We start from the raw sequence: 20,854 nt of genomic DNA on the forward strand, positions 1-20,854 counted from the left end.
ACACTGCATGTATCGCCAGGTCCCTGTGGATGCTTCCATTCCACGAGATGTTCTGTGCAGATTACATTATTACACAGATAAGGAGACCATTTTGAGACACGCCTTGACCCGTGGGACCGTCTCGTATGAGGGGTCAGAAATAAAGCTCTTCCCAGACGTCTCTTCTCGGACCATTTATATGAGACATCAGCTTATGCCTGTTCTCCAAAGAATTAAGGAGAATGGAGCATCCTTCAAATGGGGCCACCCATTCCACCTTATCGTGCGTTACAATGGAGCGCAGTTTCTCCTGAAACACCTAGAGGACTTGGAGGGTCTTTTTAATTTTCTGGATATTCCTGCAGTCGGTATCCCTACTGGTTGCAGCTGGACAGATCCCCAAGCCTACCTAAAAGAAAGTGAGGAGGCAGTCGTACATCTCGGGGGCCAAGGGGGAGTCCATGAGAGTCCGTGAATGCAGGGGAGCCCGCTCCTGGAGTTCCAGATTGAAGGACGTGCTCCTGATATGATGTCTTTGCCCTCTCAGGAGTGGCGGGTGGCGGGGAGGATTGCGCGATTCCTCAGTCCTTTGGGCTGGGGGGTTATCTGGCGGACATCTTTCTTTCGCGCAGAGTATTTCCGCCTGTCCTCTTACTGATGGACTTAATGCCACATCTAGTATTATATAATTTTTCATGTTTGATGTTGAATTTTGTCAGTTAACGTAACCTAAGTTGAGTGCCTCTCACCTCGACGCTGCAAGGCGGAGGGGTGAGATGTGAGCTGTTGGATTTAGCACACTGTATCTTCTCATTTATGCCTGGAGTCTGAATAGCTCCGACCCCTGGTTTTCTACGTACCCCAAGGGGTGTTCTTTCGTCTGAGAACACCAGGTCTCAAATGTTTGTTGAGACTGTACAGATTTTATTAATTTTATTAATTTGCTTTTCTCTTCTTTTTTTGTTCTTGTGTAGTTTTTCCTGCTTCAGGCCTTTATAACTTTCTTCCTCCCTTTTCCCTCCACACCTAACTTCTCCTTACCTGTCCTTTGAATGCAGGGGGACATCTCCAGCCCAGGTAGTCATGCATAGACCAGTGAATGCCGAGGTGAAATGTGGAACTATTAATGTTAAGGGACTACATAGTCCCGGTAAGAGATTCATTTTAGTGAACATGCTGAGAAGGGCTCACGTTTAAATTGCTTTTTTTTACAGGAAATGCACATGTGCAAGCACAAGTCTTTCAAGATATCGAACCATTGGTTTCCTGAGGTCTGCCATAGCTTCTCTCCTAGCTCGAAGTCCTGTGTGACAAGTATTCTCATCTCTCGTTCCATCCCCTGGGAGTTCCTGGATTCTCCAAGTGATGACGCGGGACGGTTCCTCGCATACATACACTAGAGCATCCAAATTGAGACATTGGCTGGCTTCCTGGAAACTATAGAGGATTTTGTGGAGGGCACACTCATCTTGGGGGGAGACTTTAATATAGCTTTAAACCCAGCCCAGGACACCTCTACGGGTTCATTCGCACACTCATTGTCTGCCTTACGCAAACTCAGACGTATACTACATGACTATCAACTTGTGGAAATTTGGAGGCTCCTCCATCCGTCCGATAGAGACTACTCATTTTAATCGACAGCACATGGCATCTATTCCAGACTTGCCTATCTGTTTACCAAACATAGCGAGCTTGCTAGGGTGTCTCAGGCCCAAATATAGAATATCACGTTCTCAGACCATGCTCTTTGTACAGTTACGATACTATTGCAATCTCCCGTGCCACATCAGTGGCAGTAGAGGCTGAACACGTCCCTCCTACATAATTCTGAAGTTCTCATTGTGATAAATACTACCCTCAAAGAGTACTTTGAACTGAATACCCCGGAGGATACCTCCCCGACATCAGTTTGAGAAGCCCATAAGTATGTCATTAGAGGTATACTGCTTCTGCAGGGGGCGATACTGAAGAGGGAACGGGAGCTAGAGATCTCTACACTTCTGGCACAGCTGAAAGATCTAGAGACCCGACATAAACAACTACCCTCGAGGTGGGAGGAGCTCTCTTTAAGGTCAGGGATGATCTGCGGAAAATGCTTAGTTCCAAGGAAAAGGGGGTTTTGGCTCGGTGTCGTCGACACTTTTATGAATACAGAAATTATAATATAATAAGTTTTATTTCTACAGCGCCAACATATTCCGGAGCGCTTTAATAATAAATGCAGTAAGACATTTGCAAGAGCCGTTAGACAGCAACAAGCATCGACTTTTGTCTCGAAAATCGCCTCTATACCCCCTCAAAATATTATGTTACACTCATCCTCGGAAATTGAGGAAACTTTTAAAAAATTCTATGCGCCCTTTAACATTTAGATGGAAGCTCCCCTCCAAAGTCAACAAATGCTCTGAATCACAGAATTGTAGACTATATTAGAAAGGCAAAAATGACTGACGGAAGCGGAGGTGACGGCGGTTGGAGCTTCCAATCTCACACTAGGAACTTTGGGATGCCATTGCATCATCTAAGTCCGGCAAGGCACCAGGTCCTGAGACAGACTGACCCCACACCTTCTGTTGGCCTTTAACTCCAGGGCCCATGTTATTCCCAATGCGGACTCACTAAGGGCGCATATTACAGTAATGCATAAGGAAGGAAAGGATCTGATAAAATGCGGTAGCTTTCACCCTATATCACTATTAAACGTGGACACTAAACTCTTTGCTAAAATTCTTGCAAGCATATTGGCACCTTTGCTCCCAAAGATTATTCCTCCAGACTGAGCAAGGTTCATGGTGGGTCGCGAGGCCCGCGATAATACTATCAAAGCCATCAACCTAATGTATAAGGCTAAATTAGGGGGTATTCCATCCATGCTGCTCTCGACCGATGCTGAAAAGGCGTTTGACAGAGTGGACTGGACATTTATGGAAGTCACGCTCAGGAGTCTGGGGTTGGGGATTGGAATATTGAGATGGATATTGTCTCTATACTGGGTCCCTTCAGCTAGGTGACGGGTGAATGGGATCCTTTTGGACCCATTTAATATCTCGAACGGGACCCGTCAAGGGTGCCCGTTGTCACCACTAATATATTCATCCTGACTCTGGAACCCTTCCTCAGATATGTACGAGCTAACATTGACGTTGCGGGCATAGCGATCCGCCAGACAATGCATAAAGTAGCCACATACGTGGACGATACTCTGTTTTTTTGTATCCGCGCCCAGAACATCCCTCCCTAATTTGATGAGAGAATTGCAGGTTTACGCTCAATTATCCAACTTCAAAATTAACTTCTCTGAAGCGTTGAACATAAACCTTCGTCCCAGGGAGGTGGACGAGCTGAAGTCGTTCTTTAGCTTTAAATGGACAGCTCAGTCTGTCAACTACTTGGGGATATGTCTTACTAGCGACCTTAATCTTCTTTATCAAAATAACTTTCCTACATTGCTTGCCTCGATTAGAAGAGAATGTGACCGATGGGGAAAGTCTCTGTTCTCCTGGTTTGGTAGATGCCAAATCTATAAGATGAACATTTTGCCTAGGATCTTGTATTTGCTACAACCACTCCCAGTTAAGATTCCTTCTGCCTTTTTTAAGGCAATTGAATCGGTCCAGTCCTCTTTTATATGGGTAGGGAAGTCAGTATGCATACGACGAACAATTCTGTCAAGACCCAAACACAGAGGGGGCATTGGCTTGCTTGATATGAGACTTTAGCATTAGGGACATCTTACCAGAATTATAGATTGGTGCAGGAATGGTATACAGAAGGTGTGGGTGCAGTTAGAACAGTCCGTCTCCCACATACCTCTAAATAAATTGCCATGGGTACTCTCTGAGGGTCCAGTGTTGTTAAAATTACACCCAACCATTGGCCCAACGGTGGCATATTGTAACACAGCCCCGGTCCGTGCGGGACTGATATCCTCTCACTCTAGAATGATCCCTATCTAAAGCCATGCCTCTTTTGAGCCAGGTAAAGTGGACCCCATATATCAAATCTGGGTGCACAATGTACCAGGTAAAGGACTTTGGGGACGATGCTGTTTCGCCCTCAGTATCCATGTTGGCTGCTAGATAGACCCCTGCCCTGCTTGGACATTGGAGATGTTTACAACTCGCACATTAATTCAGTAAGCTTCCTCCTAAGGCTCACTTCCTGCTTCCTAAGACACAATTTGAACTCCTATGTGGGGGAGTGGGCCCTGTGTGTCTTTCACTTCCGGTAGTCTACGCTATGTTGTCCTTCCCCCCGATCAGCCTCCTCCTTCCTTCATCACACAATGGAAATGAGACCTAGGCATTGACCTGTCCCCTGACCAGAAGGAGCGGGTATTTACGCTAGCACACAGCTCATTTATCAGCTCTAGGTTCCAGGAGGCCAGCTACAAATTGCTTTCCAGATAGTACAGGGGCCAACTAAGGTGCACGCCATATTTCTGTCGGCGGACCCCACTTGCTGGAGGTGCGGTAGGGAGGAGGGAACATTGCTTCATGTGTTTTGGGAATGCGAGGTGATCCGTCCGTTCTGGGTGGGAATATCTGATATCATCCGGAAGGTGTCCGGAAACCCTGGGGAATTGGAGCCGGCTGCCTTCCTGCTTCATCACTGCGAGACCCCTCTAAAAACTTACAAATCCTCTCTGGGGAAGTTCCTCATAATGGCTGGCAGATCATATATCCCAGAGAGATGGAAAAGTCAGACACCGCCCACTGTCACACAGTGGATTGCCAGAACCAATGAACTCATGCACATGGAGGACCTGACCTCTTTTGTGCATGACTCCTATATGAAATTCTGGGCAACTTGGAGAGAGTGGATGGAATTCCAACAAACAGTGGAGTATCGTGACCTGGTAGGGGAATGCGCAGGGTCCATTGGCGGGGCGTCCGTGTAGGCCTAAAGTTGCATTTTCCTCGGATTCAGAGAGAAGGAGTGTTCGCTCCATCTCCCCCTCCATCTCCATCTCCCCCCACCCCACCCCCCTCTGACTTGTTTCTTCTATTTCCTATCCCCCTTTTTTACTCAAAATCTTCTTCTCCTTCTTTTTCCTACTTCTTCTGATCTTATCTCGGCTCTCTTTTGGCTATTCTGCTAAAAATTTTAATGGCCTTTTATATTACGTGTTATGTGCCTTGATATCTTGTCTTTATTAAAACTTTTGGAATCTTGCTTTTATGTTCATGTAGTTGGGCCGTTAGGTCCTAGAATTGGTATCTTATGTTCATGTTGATTCCAATTAAAATAAAATAATTTAAATTTTTTTTTAAAAGGGTTTGTTTCCTTACAACATAGTGATCACCTATCCTTGGGATAGCTCAACATTATCAGATTGGTGGGAGTATGACACCAGGCACCCCCACTGTTCAGCTGTTGCTAGTTCTAACAACAGCTGAATATAAAACTTTTCACTGTTTAGTGGCAGGATACTGCAGAACAATTCTTAAAGAGAACCTGTCAGGTGCAATATGCAACTAGAACCACAAGCAGTTCTGGGTGCATATTTCTAAACCTTGCCTATTCATCCTTGTATCTAGTAGCACACGGGTGTGCTAACATGCTATTCAATGCCTACTGCCCAGCGTCATCATTGGCAGTGACGCGTATACCTGTGTTCGTTGTCACCACCTCAGAACACTGGGTATAGGGTCAGTGTGCATGATCAGAAGTCCCTGGCACTTCCGGTCTTGCGCACTAGACCTTGCTGGAGCTGGGACACATACACCCGGCTTCATAGGGCGCATGACCAGAAGTGCCGGGGACTTCTTATCATGTGCACTGACCCTATGGCTGGCATTCTGAGGAGGTGCAACAGACACAGGTATGTGCGTCACTGCCGATGATGCCTTTGTGGGCATGCTAACATGCTAAGAGGGCGGAATGAGTGCAGGAACTAACGCCCTTGCGACTAGTCACTGGCCTCATTAGAATATCATAGAGGATTTTTAGAAATACTTTTTCCAAAGATCTCTTTATCTATGCTAGTGTATACAGGGACAATTAGGCAGGAATTAGCAATATGCACCCAGAACTGCTCGTGGTTCTGGGTTCATATTGCATCTGACAGGTTCCCTTTAATCTTTTCAATATGAGCTGTACTGCAGTACCCAACAATGGCTTCTACACATTGAATGGAAAAGCACATTGCAGCTGTGTTTCATTTGTTTACATCTAATCGCCACCGGAGCTTGTAACAAGCTGATCAGTGAGTGAGCTGAGTATTGGAAACCCATTCATCTGATTTTCATGATTTATTCTTCTAAAGATACTTATGATCTATCCTAATTAAAGCACCACTCCGGTGTTTTTATTTTTTACCGCTGGAGTGGTGCTTTAAATGTAAGTCCCCTGCCCTCTGTCTAAGGCTGTGTGTGTACGTTGCGTCCTGACCAGTGCGGAAAAGAACGCACTCTCTGGCAGATGTGACGCTGCGTGTTGACAAAATGAATACATCCAAAACGCATGTATTTTGGAAGCATTTTACATGCGTTTTGCATGCATTTTTGTCAGTGCGTTCCCCCGGCAATTCAGCTCTACTACATGTCCGCTGACAGCAGACACAGACAAAGTCGGGCGATGAGAATGAACTAGGATGAACTGCACCCGACTTCATTGTCATCCCGCGGCTCTGTCTCTGTGTGCTGTCATGAACTCAGATGAACCTCCGAGGTCAGTGCCAGGACACAGGAGTCCGCAGCAGTGCCGTCAAAGCTTCACCCGATTTCACTGACATCGCATGTCTCTCTCTGTGTGGCAGCCTGATTTGCGGTCACACGTTAAGGACTCATCTGTGATCGCAAATCCCCTGAGTGACTGCAGTGAGCCGCGCGATCAGCTATGCTTTCACTTAGGTTACACGCGGCCACAGCTGCAGTCCTCCACCTGAGAGCGGTGGCCGCGGGTAACCTCAGTGACAGCAGAGTTGATCGCGCGACTCACTTCAGTTGCTGCATGGAGCTCACAGGAGTGGCGGTGTTCTACTGCCGCTCCTGTCAGCTTCCGATGTAGCAGAGCTGGAAGCGTCGTGGGACCTTGCGTGGATTCAATCGGACCTGGAGGTATTTTTGAGGGATTAGTAAAGTGGTGAAAGAGAGTGTTTTTTTGTCTTTCATTACAAATAAAGGATTTTTTGTGTGTTTATTTTCTTTAACTTACAGGTTAATCATGGAAGGTATCTGGGGAGACGCCTGCCATGATTAACCTAGGACTTAGTGACAGCTATGGGCTGCTGCCATTAACTCCTTATTACCTCGATTGCCACCGCACCAGGGCAATTCGGGATGAGCAAGGTAGAGTCCCGGGACTGTCGCATCTAATGGATGAGGCAATTCCGGGCGGCTGCTGGCTGATATTGTTAGACTGGGGGACTCCCCATAACGTAGAGCTCCCCATCCTGAGAATACCAGCCTTCAGCCGTGTGGCTTTACCCTGGCTGGTATCCAAATTGGGGTGGACCGCAGGTCATTTTTTTTTTTTTTAATTATTTATATATTTTTTTAACTGCTCGATATAGACACGCCCACCGGCGGCTATGATTGGTTGCAGTGAGACAGCTGTCACTCAGCGTGGGGGAGTGTCTGACTGCAACCAATCATAGGCACTGGTGGGCGGAGGAAGCAGGGAAAACGTGATGGATTAATGAGCGGCCGGCATTTTCAAAAGAGAAGCCGCCACAGTGTGAACGCCGTGCAGCGCCGCACCGGTGATCGTGGATCGATGAGTATGAGAGAGGGGGCTGGAGGGAGAGACCGACATGGACAGAGAGAGAGATAGAGACAGAGAGAGAGACCGACTGACAGACCGACCGACAGAGAGAGAGAGACCAAAAGACCTGCGTTTATTATGTCAAAAACACATGCAGATCGCTAGTAAAAAGCAAGTGAAACACATTCTTTCTTGAAAAATATGCGTTTAGACATTTCTCATTGACTTCAATGTTATTAAAACGCTGCCAAAATGGCAAAAACAATTGACATGTTGCTTCTTCAAACGCAGGGATTTTGACAAATTTTCCACATCTAAAATGCAGCATTTGTAAATGCATTGTGCACACAAGAAAGCCCTATTTTCCATAGACTTTGCCTGGAAATCAAAACGCATGCAATTTTGCATTAAAACGCTGCAGCTCAAAACGCTGTGGAAACGCATGAAAAAAAGCAACGTGCGCACACAGCTTTATACTACACTGCCACAGTCTTCTCCTGTTATCACCGTGTCTTCGGCAATTTCTGACCTGCCAGCAGCTCCAGTGTTTCATGGAGCATGCCGGAGATTACAAATCAATGCAACTCTATGTTCTGGATCTAATAGAGTTGCATTAATAGCTTGGTGATACAACTTCTGACTTCCGGACAGTCAGAAGTTACAAGCACAAGATGATACCGCTGTACCGTAGTGGCATCGAAAAACGATGAAGCTACCAGAGGGTAAGTATAATACAGGGACTTATATTTAAAGGTAATCTGTCACCAGGTTTTTAACACATAATAGGAGAGTAGCATAACGTAGGGGCGGAGATCCTGATTCCAGTGGTGTTTCACTTAATGGGATGCTTAGTGTAAGGGTGGTGTCACACACAGCGACAACGACGTCGCTGCTACGTCACCATTTTCTGTGACGTTGCAGCGACGTCCCGTGGGACAGCTGTCGCTGTGTGTGACATCCAGCAATGACCTGGCCCCTGCTGTGAGGTCGCTGGTCGTTGCTGAATGTCCAGCTTCATTTTTTGGTCGTTGCTCTCCCGCTGTGACGCACACATCGCTGTGTGTGACTGCGAGAGAGTGACGAACTGAAACGAGCAGGGAGCAGGAGCCGGCGTCTGGCAGCTGCGGTAAGCTGTAACCATGGTAAACATCGGGTAACCAAGGTAAGACCTTTCCCTGGTTACCCGATATTTACCTTCGTTACCAGTGTCCGCCCTCGCTGCCAGTACCGGCTCCTGCTCTCTGCACATGTAGCTGCAGTACACATCGGGTAATTAACCCGATGTGTACTGTAGCTAGGAGAGCAGGGAGCCAGCGCTAAGCAGTGTGCGCAGCTCCCTGCTCTCTGCACATGTAGCTGCAGTACACATTGGGTAATTAACCCGATGTATACTGTAGCAAGGAGAGCAGGGAGCCAGCGCTAAGCAGTGTGTGCGGCTCCCTGCTCTGTGCAAATGTAGCTGCAGTACACATCGGGTAATTAACCCGATGTGTACTGTAGCTAGGAGAGCAGGGAGCCAGCGCTAAGCGCGGCTCCCTGCTCTCTGCACATGTGGCACAGCGTCGTTATGATCGCTGCTGCTTCCGCTGTGTTTGACAGCTAAGCAGCGATCATAACAGTGACTTACAAAGTTGCTGTCACGTCACAGAAAATGGTGACGTAACAGCGACGTCGTTGTCGCTATGTGTGAACCCAGCTTAACTTTGATAAAATCACTATTTAATCAGCAGTAGATTATTATTAAAGGACTTCTTGGCATACTACCATGTAAGTAAAGTCCAGCTCAAATGAACAGTTTCTTCTTTATTTCTTGAGAATTTCAAGTACACGGGACATCAAAATTTTTCACAAATAAGCCGCTATAATGGCGTATGCATCAACATGTGTCTGGTGTATTTCCACCCTGTGTTTCCATCTGATTAAGGGTGGAAACACACCAGAAATGCATTGATGCATTTGCCATTATAGCGGTTTCCTATGTACTTGAAATTCTAAAAAAATAAAGAAGAAACTGTTCATTTGAGCTGGACTTTCCTTTACTGGTTTGATTATCAGGCCGCTATGTCCGGGCTCTGGGGAGAAAGTGAGTGTATTTGTTGCTACTTTAACATAATACTGCCAGGTAATCCAGCATATTCATGTTGCTCTCAGATGAGGTAGTAAAAACCTGCTGACAGATTCCCTTTAAAGCACCACTCCAATGCTAAAAAAACCCTCCCGCTGGATTTGTAGTTTAACTGACAGGGTGACATCACAAATTTATTACCTATTAGTTAGTTACACGGACTATAAGCAAAGTACTTGATAGAATATTTTTTTAGATCACCAAAATATACATACCTTAATATTAACAATGATGCTATAACAATTAAAGAAAAAGATGAGAGTACAACTGCAACCACCGCCAAGACTGTTGTGTGATCATATGTGTTCAATGGGTTACCCAAAGGAAGTGTAAGTGCGTGGCATCTCTCTCCATGATATCCTGCTTGGCACCTATAAAATATGTCAATGAAATTATATCAGGATTTCTTAAATGGATATCAAAGAACAAATATGAACAAAATGAAAAACTATTTTACCAGCATTGAAAATGACAGCACCAACTAAAAGTTAGATTTCTTATCTATTTACTTAGCAATGTTAAAAAAGATTAGCATGATTTATGTTTGTTATAACAGCAGTTTGAAATGTTGTCCTCCAAGACTGATTTCCTACACAAATGTTATGTGAATTATACATTTTCCTTTATGTGGAAAAATGAATTCTGAAATGGCAGAATGTTTTGGGGGAAACAGACGTATTATTTTCTTTTATATTGTATGAGAATGAATTAAAATATCAGAAAAAAAAGGTTATTTTCCTTAAGGAGGTGTGACAATCTCTGAAGCAGTGTTTTACCCAAAGGCCTTGCCTTAGAAACTGGGAACAATGGTATTTTCATCCATGCCAGTCCTTGTCCCATCCTTTCCACTTATTCTTGGCGATATGCGGTAGCCCTGTTTTACTCCTGGGAGTTGGTGCACTGCGTACCCTGGAAGCTTGGGGTATTAATTACTGGCTAGTTAGAAGTTTTCCCTTCTGCGAGCCCTGGGTGGGGGCTGCTCTCTACTTAAAATTCTCAGACTCCTACTACCAGTTTTAGATTTACCAAGTCTGGTTCAGTGATTCAGCCCATTGGGCGGCACGGTAGCTCAGTGGTTAGCACTGCAGTCTTGCAGCACTGGGGTCCTGGGTTCAAATCCCATGAAGGAGGTGGAAGTAATAGCGCTATATAAATGAATAATTATTATTATATTATTTTATTCTCGTTCTGAAATCTGCCAGCTTACCGATTCCTAGGATTTATTATTTTTGTGATGAGCGAATGTATTCGTCACTATTCTCTATTCGCAGAATTGTGCGGTATTCATTATATTGCGAGTAATGGTGTATTCGCCTCGCTATATTCGGATCTCCAGCCCAGCATCTTTGGCGGCTGATTTGTAGCCACTAAACATGCTGGGCTTCTTAACCAATCACATTAATGCCGTAGCAATCTTGGTTGTGACATTACTTTTGATACCCAGCCTAGATAAAGCCCCACAGCTGGGGGCTGGTATTCTCAGACTGGGGAGGGCTATGGTTATTAAATTCTCCCCAGCCTAAAAATATCAGCCAGCAGCTGCCTGTATTTTCCGCATAGGTATGACAGTCCCAGCACTTTATCCATCTCTTCCCAATTGCCCTGGTGCAGTGGGAATCGGGGTAATAAGGAGTTAATGGCAGCCCATAGCTGCCACTAAGTCCTAGATTAGTGATGGCAGGTGTCTATAAGACACCCCCATCATTAATCTGTAAGTGAAAGTAAATACACACAAACACCCCAAATATCCTTTATTTGAAATAAAAGACAAAAAAAGCACCCTCTTTCACCACTTTATTTAACGCCCCATACACACCTCCAGGTCCGACGTAATCCACACGAGGTCCCACAACACTTCCAGCACTGCTACATCTGACGCTCACAGCGCGCGCCATAGAACAAGACTGCCCGCTGTGAGGTTCAGGCCGCAACTGAAGTGAGCCGCGCGATCTGCGAGCATGTCACTCAGAATGGACCCTGGTGACCCCGTGATGTCACTGCCGTGACACACGCCATCCTGTGAGGCCCGCAGCTGTGACGTCAGTTGTTCAGCCGAGTTCATTCTAATCATGCTGCTCTGTCTGAACTCATAGCGGGCAGTCTTGTTCTATGGTGCTCACAGTGACAGGAAAGGACCCCGATTGCCATCGCACCAGGGCAATCAGGAAGACCTGGGTAAAGTGCCGAGACTGTCAAATCTAATGGATGCAGCAATTCCGGGCAGCTGCTGGCTGATATTTTTAGGCTGGGGTGAGCCTGATAACCATAGGCCTCCCCAGTCTGAGAATACCAGCCCCTAGCTGTGGGGCTTAATCTTGGCTGGATATCAAAATTGGGGGACCCGCACGCAGTTTTTTTTTAAATTATTTATTTTACTGTACGATTTAGACCCGCCCACTGGCGTCTGTGATTGGTTGCAGTCAGACAGATGTCACTCAGCGTGGGGGCGAGTCTGACTACAACCAATCACAGACGCCGGTAGTCGGGAGAAGTAGTGAACATATATGAGTCTCATGAGTGGGCAGGGAAGAAAAATAAGAAGCAGCAAAAGCAGTGTGATAGCAGCACGGTGCTGGTGATTGTTGAGTATGAAGCACTTGGTGAGAGAGACAGAGAGCGAGAAAGAATAAGTGGCATAATTCTGTGACATTCTTATTCCCAGAAACCATATGTGAGTCAGAAATGCACGCAGGAATAATCTCCAGGGTCTCCCCATTCAGTTTCATCACTTTCCCATGCATTTCAGCCTTTTCCTAAGGCCCCAAGACCCCTTTTTTGGTTCCAGAATAAAATTACTTGCATTTCCCATTGACTTGCATTGTATTCGCTATTCGTAATGAGAACACAAATATTACAAAACATTCGTTACAAGTATGGTGAATATGAAAATTACAGTATTCGCTCATCTCTAATTATTTTATCTCTTGTCTTACTTCACGGTATGACCCGGAGACACGACTACTCCAGTCAGCCTGCTCCATTAGGCCAGCGGCTATTCCAAGGATTGAACTCAAAGGCCCCTGGTAAGTCCACATTCCTGTACAACGGTGCAAGAGTGAAAGCCAAGTCACTGCTGGAACCTGATAATCGGAGTAGCCTGTCCTTGGAAGCCCTATTTAGAGATGACAGGCCACCAAGGAAACAGCCTCATTACAGTTATAAAGTGTCTTTTCAAATTTTAGGTTTTGCTCAAAGCCTATACCTGTTCTTTGTGAAGAACAGGTAAAAAAAAAAGAAGGAAAAAAGGCGATCATGCATCCAAAAATCATCATTATATTTATTGCATACTGTATACAAAACCAGGTGAGTGAAACATAGAGGACATACAGTGGGCAGGTGTAATGCCCAGAATCACAATACAACTAAAAAGTAAATATTCATACCACACAATATCTTGTATCGAGACTACTGATAAACAGCACACATGTATGAATATTCGCTTTTTTGTTGTGTTGTGATTCTGGGCATTACACCTCCCACTATATGTTCTCTATGTTTCACTCACCTGGTTTTGTATAAAGTATGCAATGAATATAATGATGATTTTTGGATGCATGATAGCCTTTTTTCATTTTTTTTCCCTGTACTACACACTAGCGATTTGTCCTTATATATGGTGTCCATGTATCCTAAAAATCTTTCTCAATGATTTTTTTCTATCAAGTGACATTAGCATCTACGTGGCTACATAGGATGCATATTTTTTCACTGTTTATTTTGTTCTACACTGTTTCTTGTGAAGCAGAGAGGACAGTGTCGTAGAAGTGTCTTTAACTCTGACAGCGCTCACATGGATATCTTTTGTCCTGTATAAAATAATGTGATTTTCTCTTCAAAACTGAGGAAGGACTTCTGGCTTTTTTGTGTATCAATTCTATTTTGACAAGTTCAGTAGGTAGACTGACATCTTTTTTACCAATGCGTGGGTTTCCGTAATGCCCTGCATGGATTCAACATTGGTTTTCAAGAAAAATGAATTAATTTCAAGAAAAAAAAACCCTGTAGTTTATTAAGCGGTTTTCAATCTGATGTGGTTTTTGATGCCTTTTTATACAACAATTTGTTTTACTGATGTGCCACCCAAATTCCTCCAAAAATAAGGATGCTGTATAAAATGTGTAAAACAATAACTCAATGATTTGGGTATCTCTTATTTCCATATTTTCATAATAAGAAAACAGTAGAAAGTGCTAAAAGACAAGTAGCGCATAAATAGGGTCTTAGATGATAATATGATGAAGGACTACAATTGAGTAGCTCACCTTGTAAGGTTGTGTGAGTTACAACCAACTGCAGAAATCCTATATACCATGGCTGCTGTGGCCACAAGTGGAATTGAGGATGACCATTAGGTAGAAAGGGATATATGCCACGCTGCGAAGAGGGAGAGACAAACTAGATAGTAATTTCAGTGAATTTTTTTTTAACGCGTTTCGGAGAGAAACCCCTATCCTTCTTCAGGAATAATCCCATATGTGAACAATTATGATGACAGGATTTAAATAGCTATAGAACACAAAATAGACCATCCCCCCTATTAGAAAAAAAGATTGCATACCAACAAAGATACATCAATTATAGATATGCTCCTGCAAATCATAAAATAAAGTATACATAGATGAGAGTGCATTAAACAGAAGAAAAAAATGTTAAATGACAAAAGATCACAAAAAACAAATACAAACAAAAAATAACAGACTGATAATAAATGTGATTTGAATCCCAACACTTCACATTTATTATCAGTCTATTATTATTTTTTTTTTAATGTTTTGGGATTTGTTTATGCTTTTATATCATTTTACAATTTTTTCTTCCATTTAATGCTCTTTATCAGCTACCGTATGTATAGTCTTCTATTTTATGATTTGTAGGAGCATATCTACAATTGATGTACCATTGCTGCTATGCGCTTTTTTCCTAATAAGTGGTGGGTCTCTTTTGTGTTCAATATCTATTTCAATCCTGTCATTGTTCATATATGTAGTTTTATCCTGAAGAAGGAGAGGCGTTTCTCTCCAAAACACGTTGAAATAAAATTACTGAAATTACTATCTGGATCATTTCTTCCTTATGGCAGCATCTATCTAACGGTGACCCATAATAAGAAAAACAAACACAACTTTCTCTCCCCAATTACATCCAAAATAAGTGCAGGCAGTAAAGTATTCTGTTCCAGACATATTAAAAAGAAAGAAAAAAAAAGTTAAAAAAGTAATACTCCAGCTCCATTAAACACATTTTATTCACTGGGCATGCAACGTTTCAATCACAAAAATCTTTTGTTAAGTTTGACAAACACCTTGTGGCTAACACACTGCATGTCTGGTGAATTAAACATCTTGCATGAACCTTGAGTGTTCTATTTATTTATTTTATAGACCTAGAAAATATTAACTAATTTAATAATTGATGGAAGCAACACATCTCAAAATTGGAACAGCGCTAAAACACTACGTTGTACTAATGACAAACAACTGGAGGATCAATTTTCAACGAAGTTACTTGACAGATTATAAAAAGAGCATGTTAAAGAGGCAGAGTCTCTCTAAAGCAAACATGGTCAGAGGTTCACCAATCTTTGAACAACTGTCTCTAAAAAATTGAGATGCAATTTCAGAAAAATGTTCCTCAATGTAAAATGCAATGGTTTTTAATATCTCATCAGTCATAGTACATAATATAAAAAGATCCCGAGATTCTGGAGAAATCCAGGTGCACAATGTACAAGATTGATAGTCAATTATAGATGCTCGTGATCTACGGACACTCAGTTGACACTGCATTAAAAACATGTATGATTCAGTTGTGCAAATCACTGCATGGAAATAGGAATACTTCAAGAAATCATTGCCTGTGAACACTATTCGCTGTGGAATCCACAATTAGATAAAGCTCTACCATGCAAAGAATAAGCCACATTTCAGAAATGATGCGACAATCTCTAGCCCAAAGCTAATTTAAAATGGACTGAGGCAAAATGGAACTGTTATGTGGTCAGATGAATCAAAAAAAAATTTTTAGATTCTTTATAGAAGCTAAGGAAACTGTGTCCTGTGGACTCAAAAGGAGAGGGAACATATAGTTTTAGATTGTTTATTTATATTGTTTATCAGCGCACAGTTCAAAAGCTTGCATCTCTGCTTGTAAGGGGGTGTATTAGTGCCTTTTTGGGTTTTCATTGGCTGTAAGCCATAATCATCAACAGTAGCAGAAATAAACACTTGAAATAGATTACTCTGTGTGTAATGACCCTATATAATATGTGTTTCCCTTTTTATATTGAATTACTGAAATAAATTAACTTTTTGATGGTATTCTAATTTATTGAGATGCACCTGCATGTTCCAATCAAGACAAAGTCTATTTTAGGGAAGGACTTGCATATTTTAGGAAGACATTGCCAAACTACATGCTGCACCCATCATAACAGCATGATTTCATAGAAGAAGCGTTTGGGTGCAGAATAGGCCACCTGCGAGCCAGTCTTTTCACCGATAGAAAAGTTTGGTAAATCATATACCGTATTTTTCGCTTTATAAGACGCACCTGATTATAAGACGCACCCCCAAATTTGGTGAAGGAATAGAGAATTTTTTAATAAAATGGGGTCCGTCTTATAATGCCAGTGTCCGTCTGACAAATCATATAGGGTATATGTCCCTCATAGCCCCCCCATCCTAAAATTAGCCCTCTGAATCTGGATATGGCCCAGTGATGCCACATGTCCCCTATGCCTGGCACACACCCTCTATGGCTGGCACACGGCCCACTGTGGCGGCCCACGGCCCACTGTGGCGGCACACGGCCCACTGTGGCGGCACACGGCCCACTGTGGCGGCACACGGCCCCATGTGGCTGCACACGGCCCCATGTGGCTGCACACGGCCCCATGTGGCTGCACACGGCCCCATGTGGCTGCACACGGCCCACTATTGCTGGCACATGGCCCCATGTGGCAGCACACGGCCCCATGTGGCGGCACACGGCCCCATGTGGCGGCACATGGCCCACTATTGCTGGCACATGGCCTCATGTGGCTGCACACGGCCCACTATTGCTGGCACATGGCCCCATGTGGCTGCACACGGCCCCATGTGGCTGCACACGGCCCCATGTGGCTGCACACGGCCCCATGTGGCTGCACACAGCCCACTATTGCTGGCACATGGCCCCATGTGGCGGCACACGGCCCCATGTGGCGGCACACGGCCCCATGTGGCTGCACACAGCCCACTATTGCTGGCACATGGCCCCATGTGGCGGCACATGGCCCCATGTGGCTGCACACGGCCCCATGTGGCTGCACACGGCCCCATGTGGCTGCACACAGCCCACTATTGCTGGCACATGGCCCCATGTGGCGGCACACGGCCCCATGTGGCTGCACACAGCCCACTATTGCTGGCACATGGCCCCATGTGGCGGCACCCGGCCCCATGTGGCGGCACCCGGCCCCATGTGGCGGCACACGGCCCCATGTGGCGGCACACGGCCCCATGTGGCGGCACACGGCCCCATGTGGCTGCACACAGCCCACTATTGCTGGCACATGGCCCCATGTGGCGGCACATGGCCCCATGTGGTGGCACACGGCCCCATGTGGCTGCACACAGCCCACTATTGCTGGCACATGGCCCCATGTGGCGGCACATGGCCCCATGTGGCTGCACACAGCCCACTATTGCTGGCACATGGCCCCATGTGGCGGCACACGGCCCCATGTAGCGGCACATGGCCCACTATTGCTGGCACATGGCCCACTATTGCTGGCACACAGCTCCCTGTGTTATATATCGCCCCATGCTGCTGCTTTTAGGAAAATAAACTTTCCTTACCTTCTCCAGCATTGTCCTGTCTGTGTCCCCCTCCTCGGGGTTGATCTCCGGCCTCCTGCATTTCCTGGTTCTCGGCCGGTCATGTGATCGGCACGGCAGAGTGAAATCTCTTGTGCCTTATCACAGCAGCAGGAGGGAGGCCTGGCAGACACGCTGGAGGAGGTGAGTAAAAAGTTTATTATTTTACTGTTTGCAGCAGCATAGGGGACATAGCTAACACGGGGGAGGGGGCATGTGCAATCAAAGAAGGGGCAGGCAGATATAATATACACTGCTGCCCCAGCCTATCGCCGCGGTGCACTTTCAGCACCATGGTGGTGGACAGCAGCTGTGCATATTATATGAGCGGGTGCAGGAGATCAAAGTCTGCTGCTCCCAGCTTTCACAAGTCCCCCAGCAGAGCTCCAGAGCTGCCCGCACCTCCCCTGGACTCTGTAGTGTGTGTATATATATATATATACACCCCCCCCCGTATATTCGGATTATAAGACGCACCCCCTACTTTCCCCCAAAATTTGGGGGAACAAAAGTGCGTCTTATAAAGCGAAAAATACGGTAATTAAAATTCTGGCAGAGACCCAGAATTGTTGAGCAGCTAGAATACGACATAATACAAGAATCGAACAAAATTCCTCCCCCCCAAAACTCCAGCAATTGGTCTCGTCACTTCCCAGATGTTTATAGACTTTTAAAAAGAAGAGGCGATCTATCACAATGGTAGACGTGGCCCTGTCCCAACTTTTGGAGATGTGTTGCTGCCATCAATTTCTAAAAGGGTTAATTTTATCAAATTAAATACCTAATCTCCATATAGTGATTTTTTTTAGGTTTTTGCACCCAGTTCAGACTTAGAATGGTGTTCCAAACGTTATTCCTTATTTGTTAGTAGTTTTTCGTTTGTGAACCCACCCCACTCACACCTATTGCCAATCCACATTATACGCATATATAGCCTGGGTCTCAGCTTCCCATACACGGTAAGTTTTTTAACTGCATGAGAGGACACACACTAGCTAGGGACCCCAACGTAGAGAAATACTTTGGCGTAGTTTTGGGGCTCTATTGCATTGATCAATTCAATAGCTAAATTTCTCTTTATTCATATGTTCATGGCAGTAATGCAGGTTCCATTTTTCACATTTTCATTCTTACATATAGCTATTGGATTTTTCATGTCAGTATTCACACAGCAGTTTCTGCTATTACATGTAGTCCCCTTGCATAGTCACTGGTGTGCATACCTTATCTCCATATAGTGATGTTTTTTTAGGTTTTTGCACCCAGTTCAGACATAGGCGGGCTTTGCACACTACGACATCGCAGGTGCGATGTCGGTGGGGTCAAATCGAAAGTGACACACATCCGGCGTCGCAGTCGATATCGAAGTGTGCAAATCCGTTTTGATACGATTAACGAGTGCAAAAGCGTCGTTATCGTATCATCGGTGTAGGGTCCGACATTTCCATAATGCCGGTGCAGCGACAGGTACGATGTAGTTCCTCGTTCCTGCGGTAGCACACATTGCTGTGTATAAAGCCGCAGGAGCGAGGAACATCTCCTACCTGCATCCCGGCTGCTATGCGGAAGGAAGGAGGTGGCCGGGATGTTTACATCCTGCTCATCTCCGCCCCTCCACTGCTATTGGCCGCCTGGCATGTGACGTCGCTCTGACGCCGCACGACCTGCCCCCTTAGAAAGGAGGCGGGTCGCCGGCCAGAGCGACGTCGCAGGCCAGGTGAGTGCATGTGAAGCTGGCGTAGCGATAATGTTCGCTGCGCCAGCAATCACAAGATATCGCTGCAGCGACAGGGGCAGGGACTATCGCGCTCGACATCGCAGCATCGGCTTGCGATGTTGCAGCGTGCAAAGTACCCCTTAGAATGGTGTTCCAAATGTTATTCCTTATTTGTTAGTAGTTTTTCGTTTGTGAACCCACCCCACTCACACCTATTGCCAATCCACATTATACGCATATATAGCCTGGGTCTCAGATTCCCGTACACGGTAAGTTTTTTAACTGCATGAGAGGACACACACTAGCTAGGGACCCCAATGTAGAGAAATACTTTGGCGTAGTGTTGGGGCTCTACTGCATTGATCAATTCAATAGCTAAATTTCTCTTTATTCATATGTTCATGGCAGTAATGCAGGTTCCATTTTTCACATTTTCATTCTTACATATAGCTATTGGATTTTTCATGTCAGTATTCACACAGCAGTTTCTGCTATTACATGTATTCCCCTTGCATAGTCACTGGTGTGCATACCTTATCTCCATATAGGTTACACTCAGACCTGGCAGTCTTCTCTATGGCTGCTAGCTCTGAGATGTAGCAGTGCTGGGTGTTTCATCATGTGATGTTGTGTGGAATACACCGGAGCTGGAAGGCTGTGTTGGGGGTTAATAACGTGGTGAAGGAGGGCGCGTTTTGTACTTTATTTCAAATAAAGGATTTTTCTCTGTCTTGTTTATTTACATTCACTTTCAGGTTTTTAATGCAGGTATCTCATAGACGCCTGTGCCATCACAAAACTAGGGTTTAGTAGCAGCTGTGCGCCGCTATTGTGGAGCCCTGGACTAGCCAGGTCGTCACAGGTACTGCAACAACACACCCCACACCCCGAGATAGGCACATCAGTCACACACAAATCCTTGTTGCCTCCCTCCAGGGGCTGATGTCCACACCAGGTGGGGTGGAGCCAGGTGGTTGGCCCCACCCACTGAGGAGTTCACAGTCCTGGAGGCGGGAAAAGGACAGTCAGTAGAGTGAGAGTTAGGGAAGTGGCAAGAGAGGAGCAGACTGACCGTGTCCGGGTACGTGGCCCGGGCACCAAGAGCAAGGTTGGCAGACGGTGGTGGCCGTCTGCAGGAGAGGCCGATCGACGCGGAACCGTAGGACCGGGGACGGGCGGTGGCCCGCCGGTACCGAACCAGGGAGCGAAGAGAAGCCAGCACAAACCAGCAGGGCCTGCGGACCCCGACCAGGCTTGGAGTCACCGTTAAACAGGTCAAATCCGTTAGCGACCGGAACCTCCGGGGTTTCCTAGCAGCAAAGACCCGATTGAAGGCAACCGTCCAAACAGTGAAAGGGAAATACAGCTACCGGCACAGCTAGAGTTCCCAGGGCCAGAGCCTGCGGGCAAAAGGGGCTCCTCCGGCACATATCCAAGTTGGGGAGCAGGTTACCGGTGGGAAGCCAT

The 20,854-nt window shown here is 45.5% G+C and overlaps 1 protein-coding gene across 1 annotated transcript in view; it reads right to left on the bottom strand.

The window, feature by feature from the left end:
* Positions 1-20,854, bottom strand: part of HBEGF (heparin binding EGF like growth factor) — a 249,810-nt gene that overhangs the window by 40,547 nt on the left and 188,409 nt on the right. The window contains exon 4 of the mRNA XM_075344570.1: positions 10,030-10,185. Coding sequence (XP_075200685.1) covers positions 10,030-10,185 — 156 coding nt within the window. The remainder of the gene's footprint in view (positions 1-10,029; positions 10,186-20,854) is intronic.

Source organism: Anomaloglossus baeobatrachus, chromosome 4 (assembly GCF_048569485.1).
Source record: "Anomaloglossus baeobatrachus isolate aAnoBae1 chromosome 4, aAnoBae1.hap1, whole genome shotgun sequence".
Lineage (NCBI taxonomy): Eukaryota > Metazoa > Chordata > Amphibia > Anura > Aromobatidae > Anomaloglossus > Anomaloglossus baeobatrachus.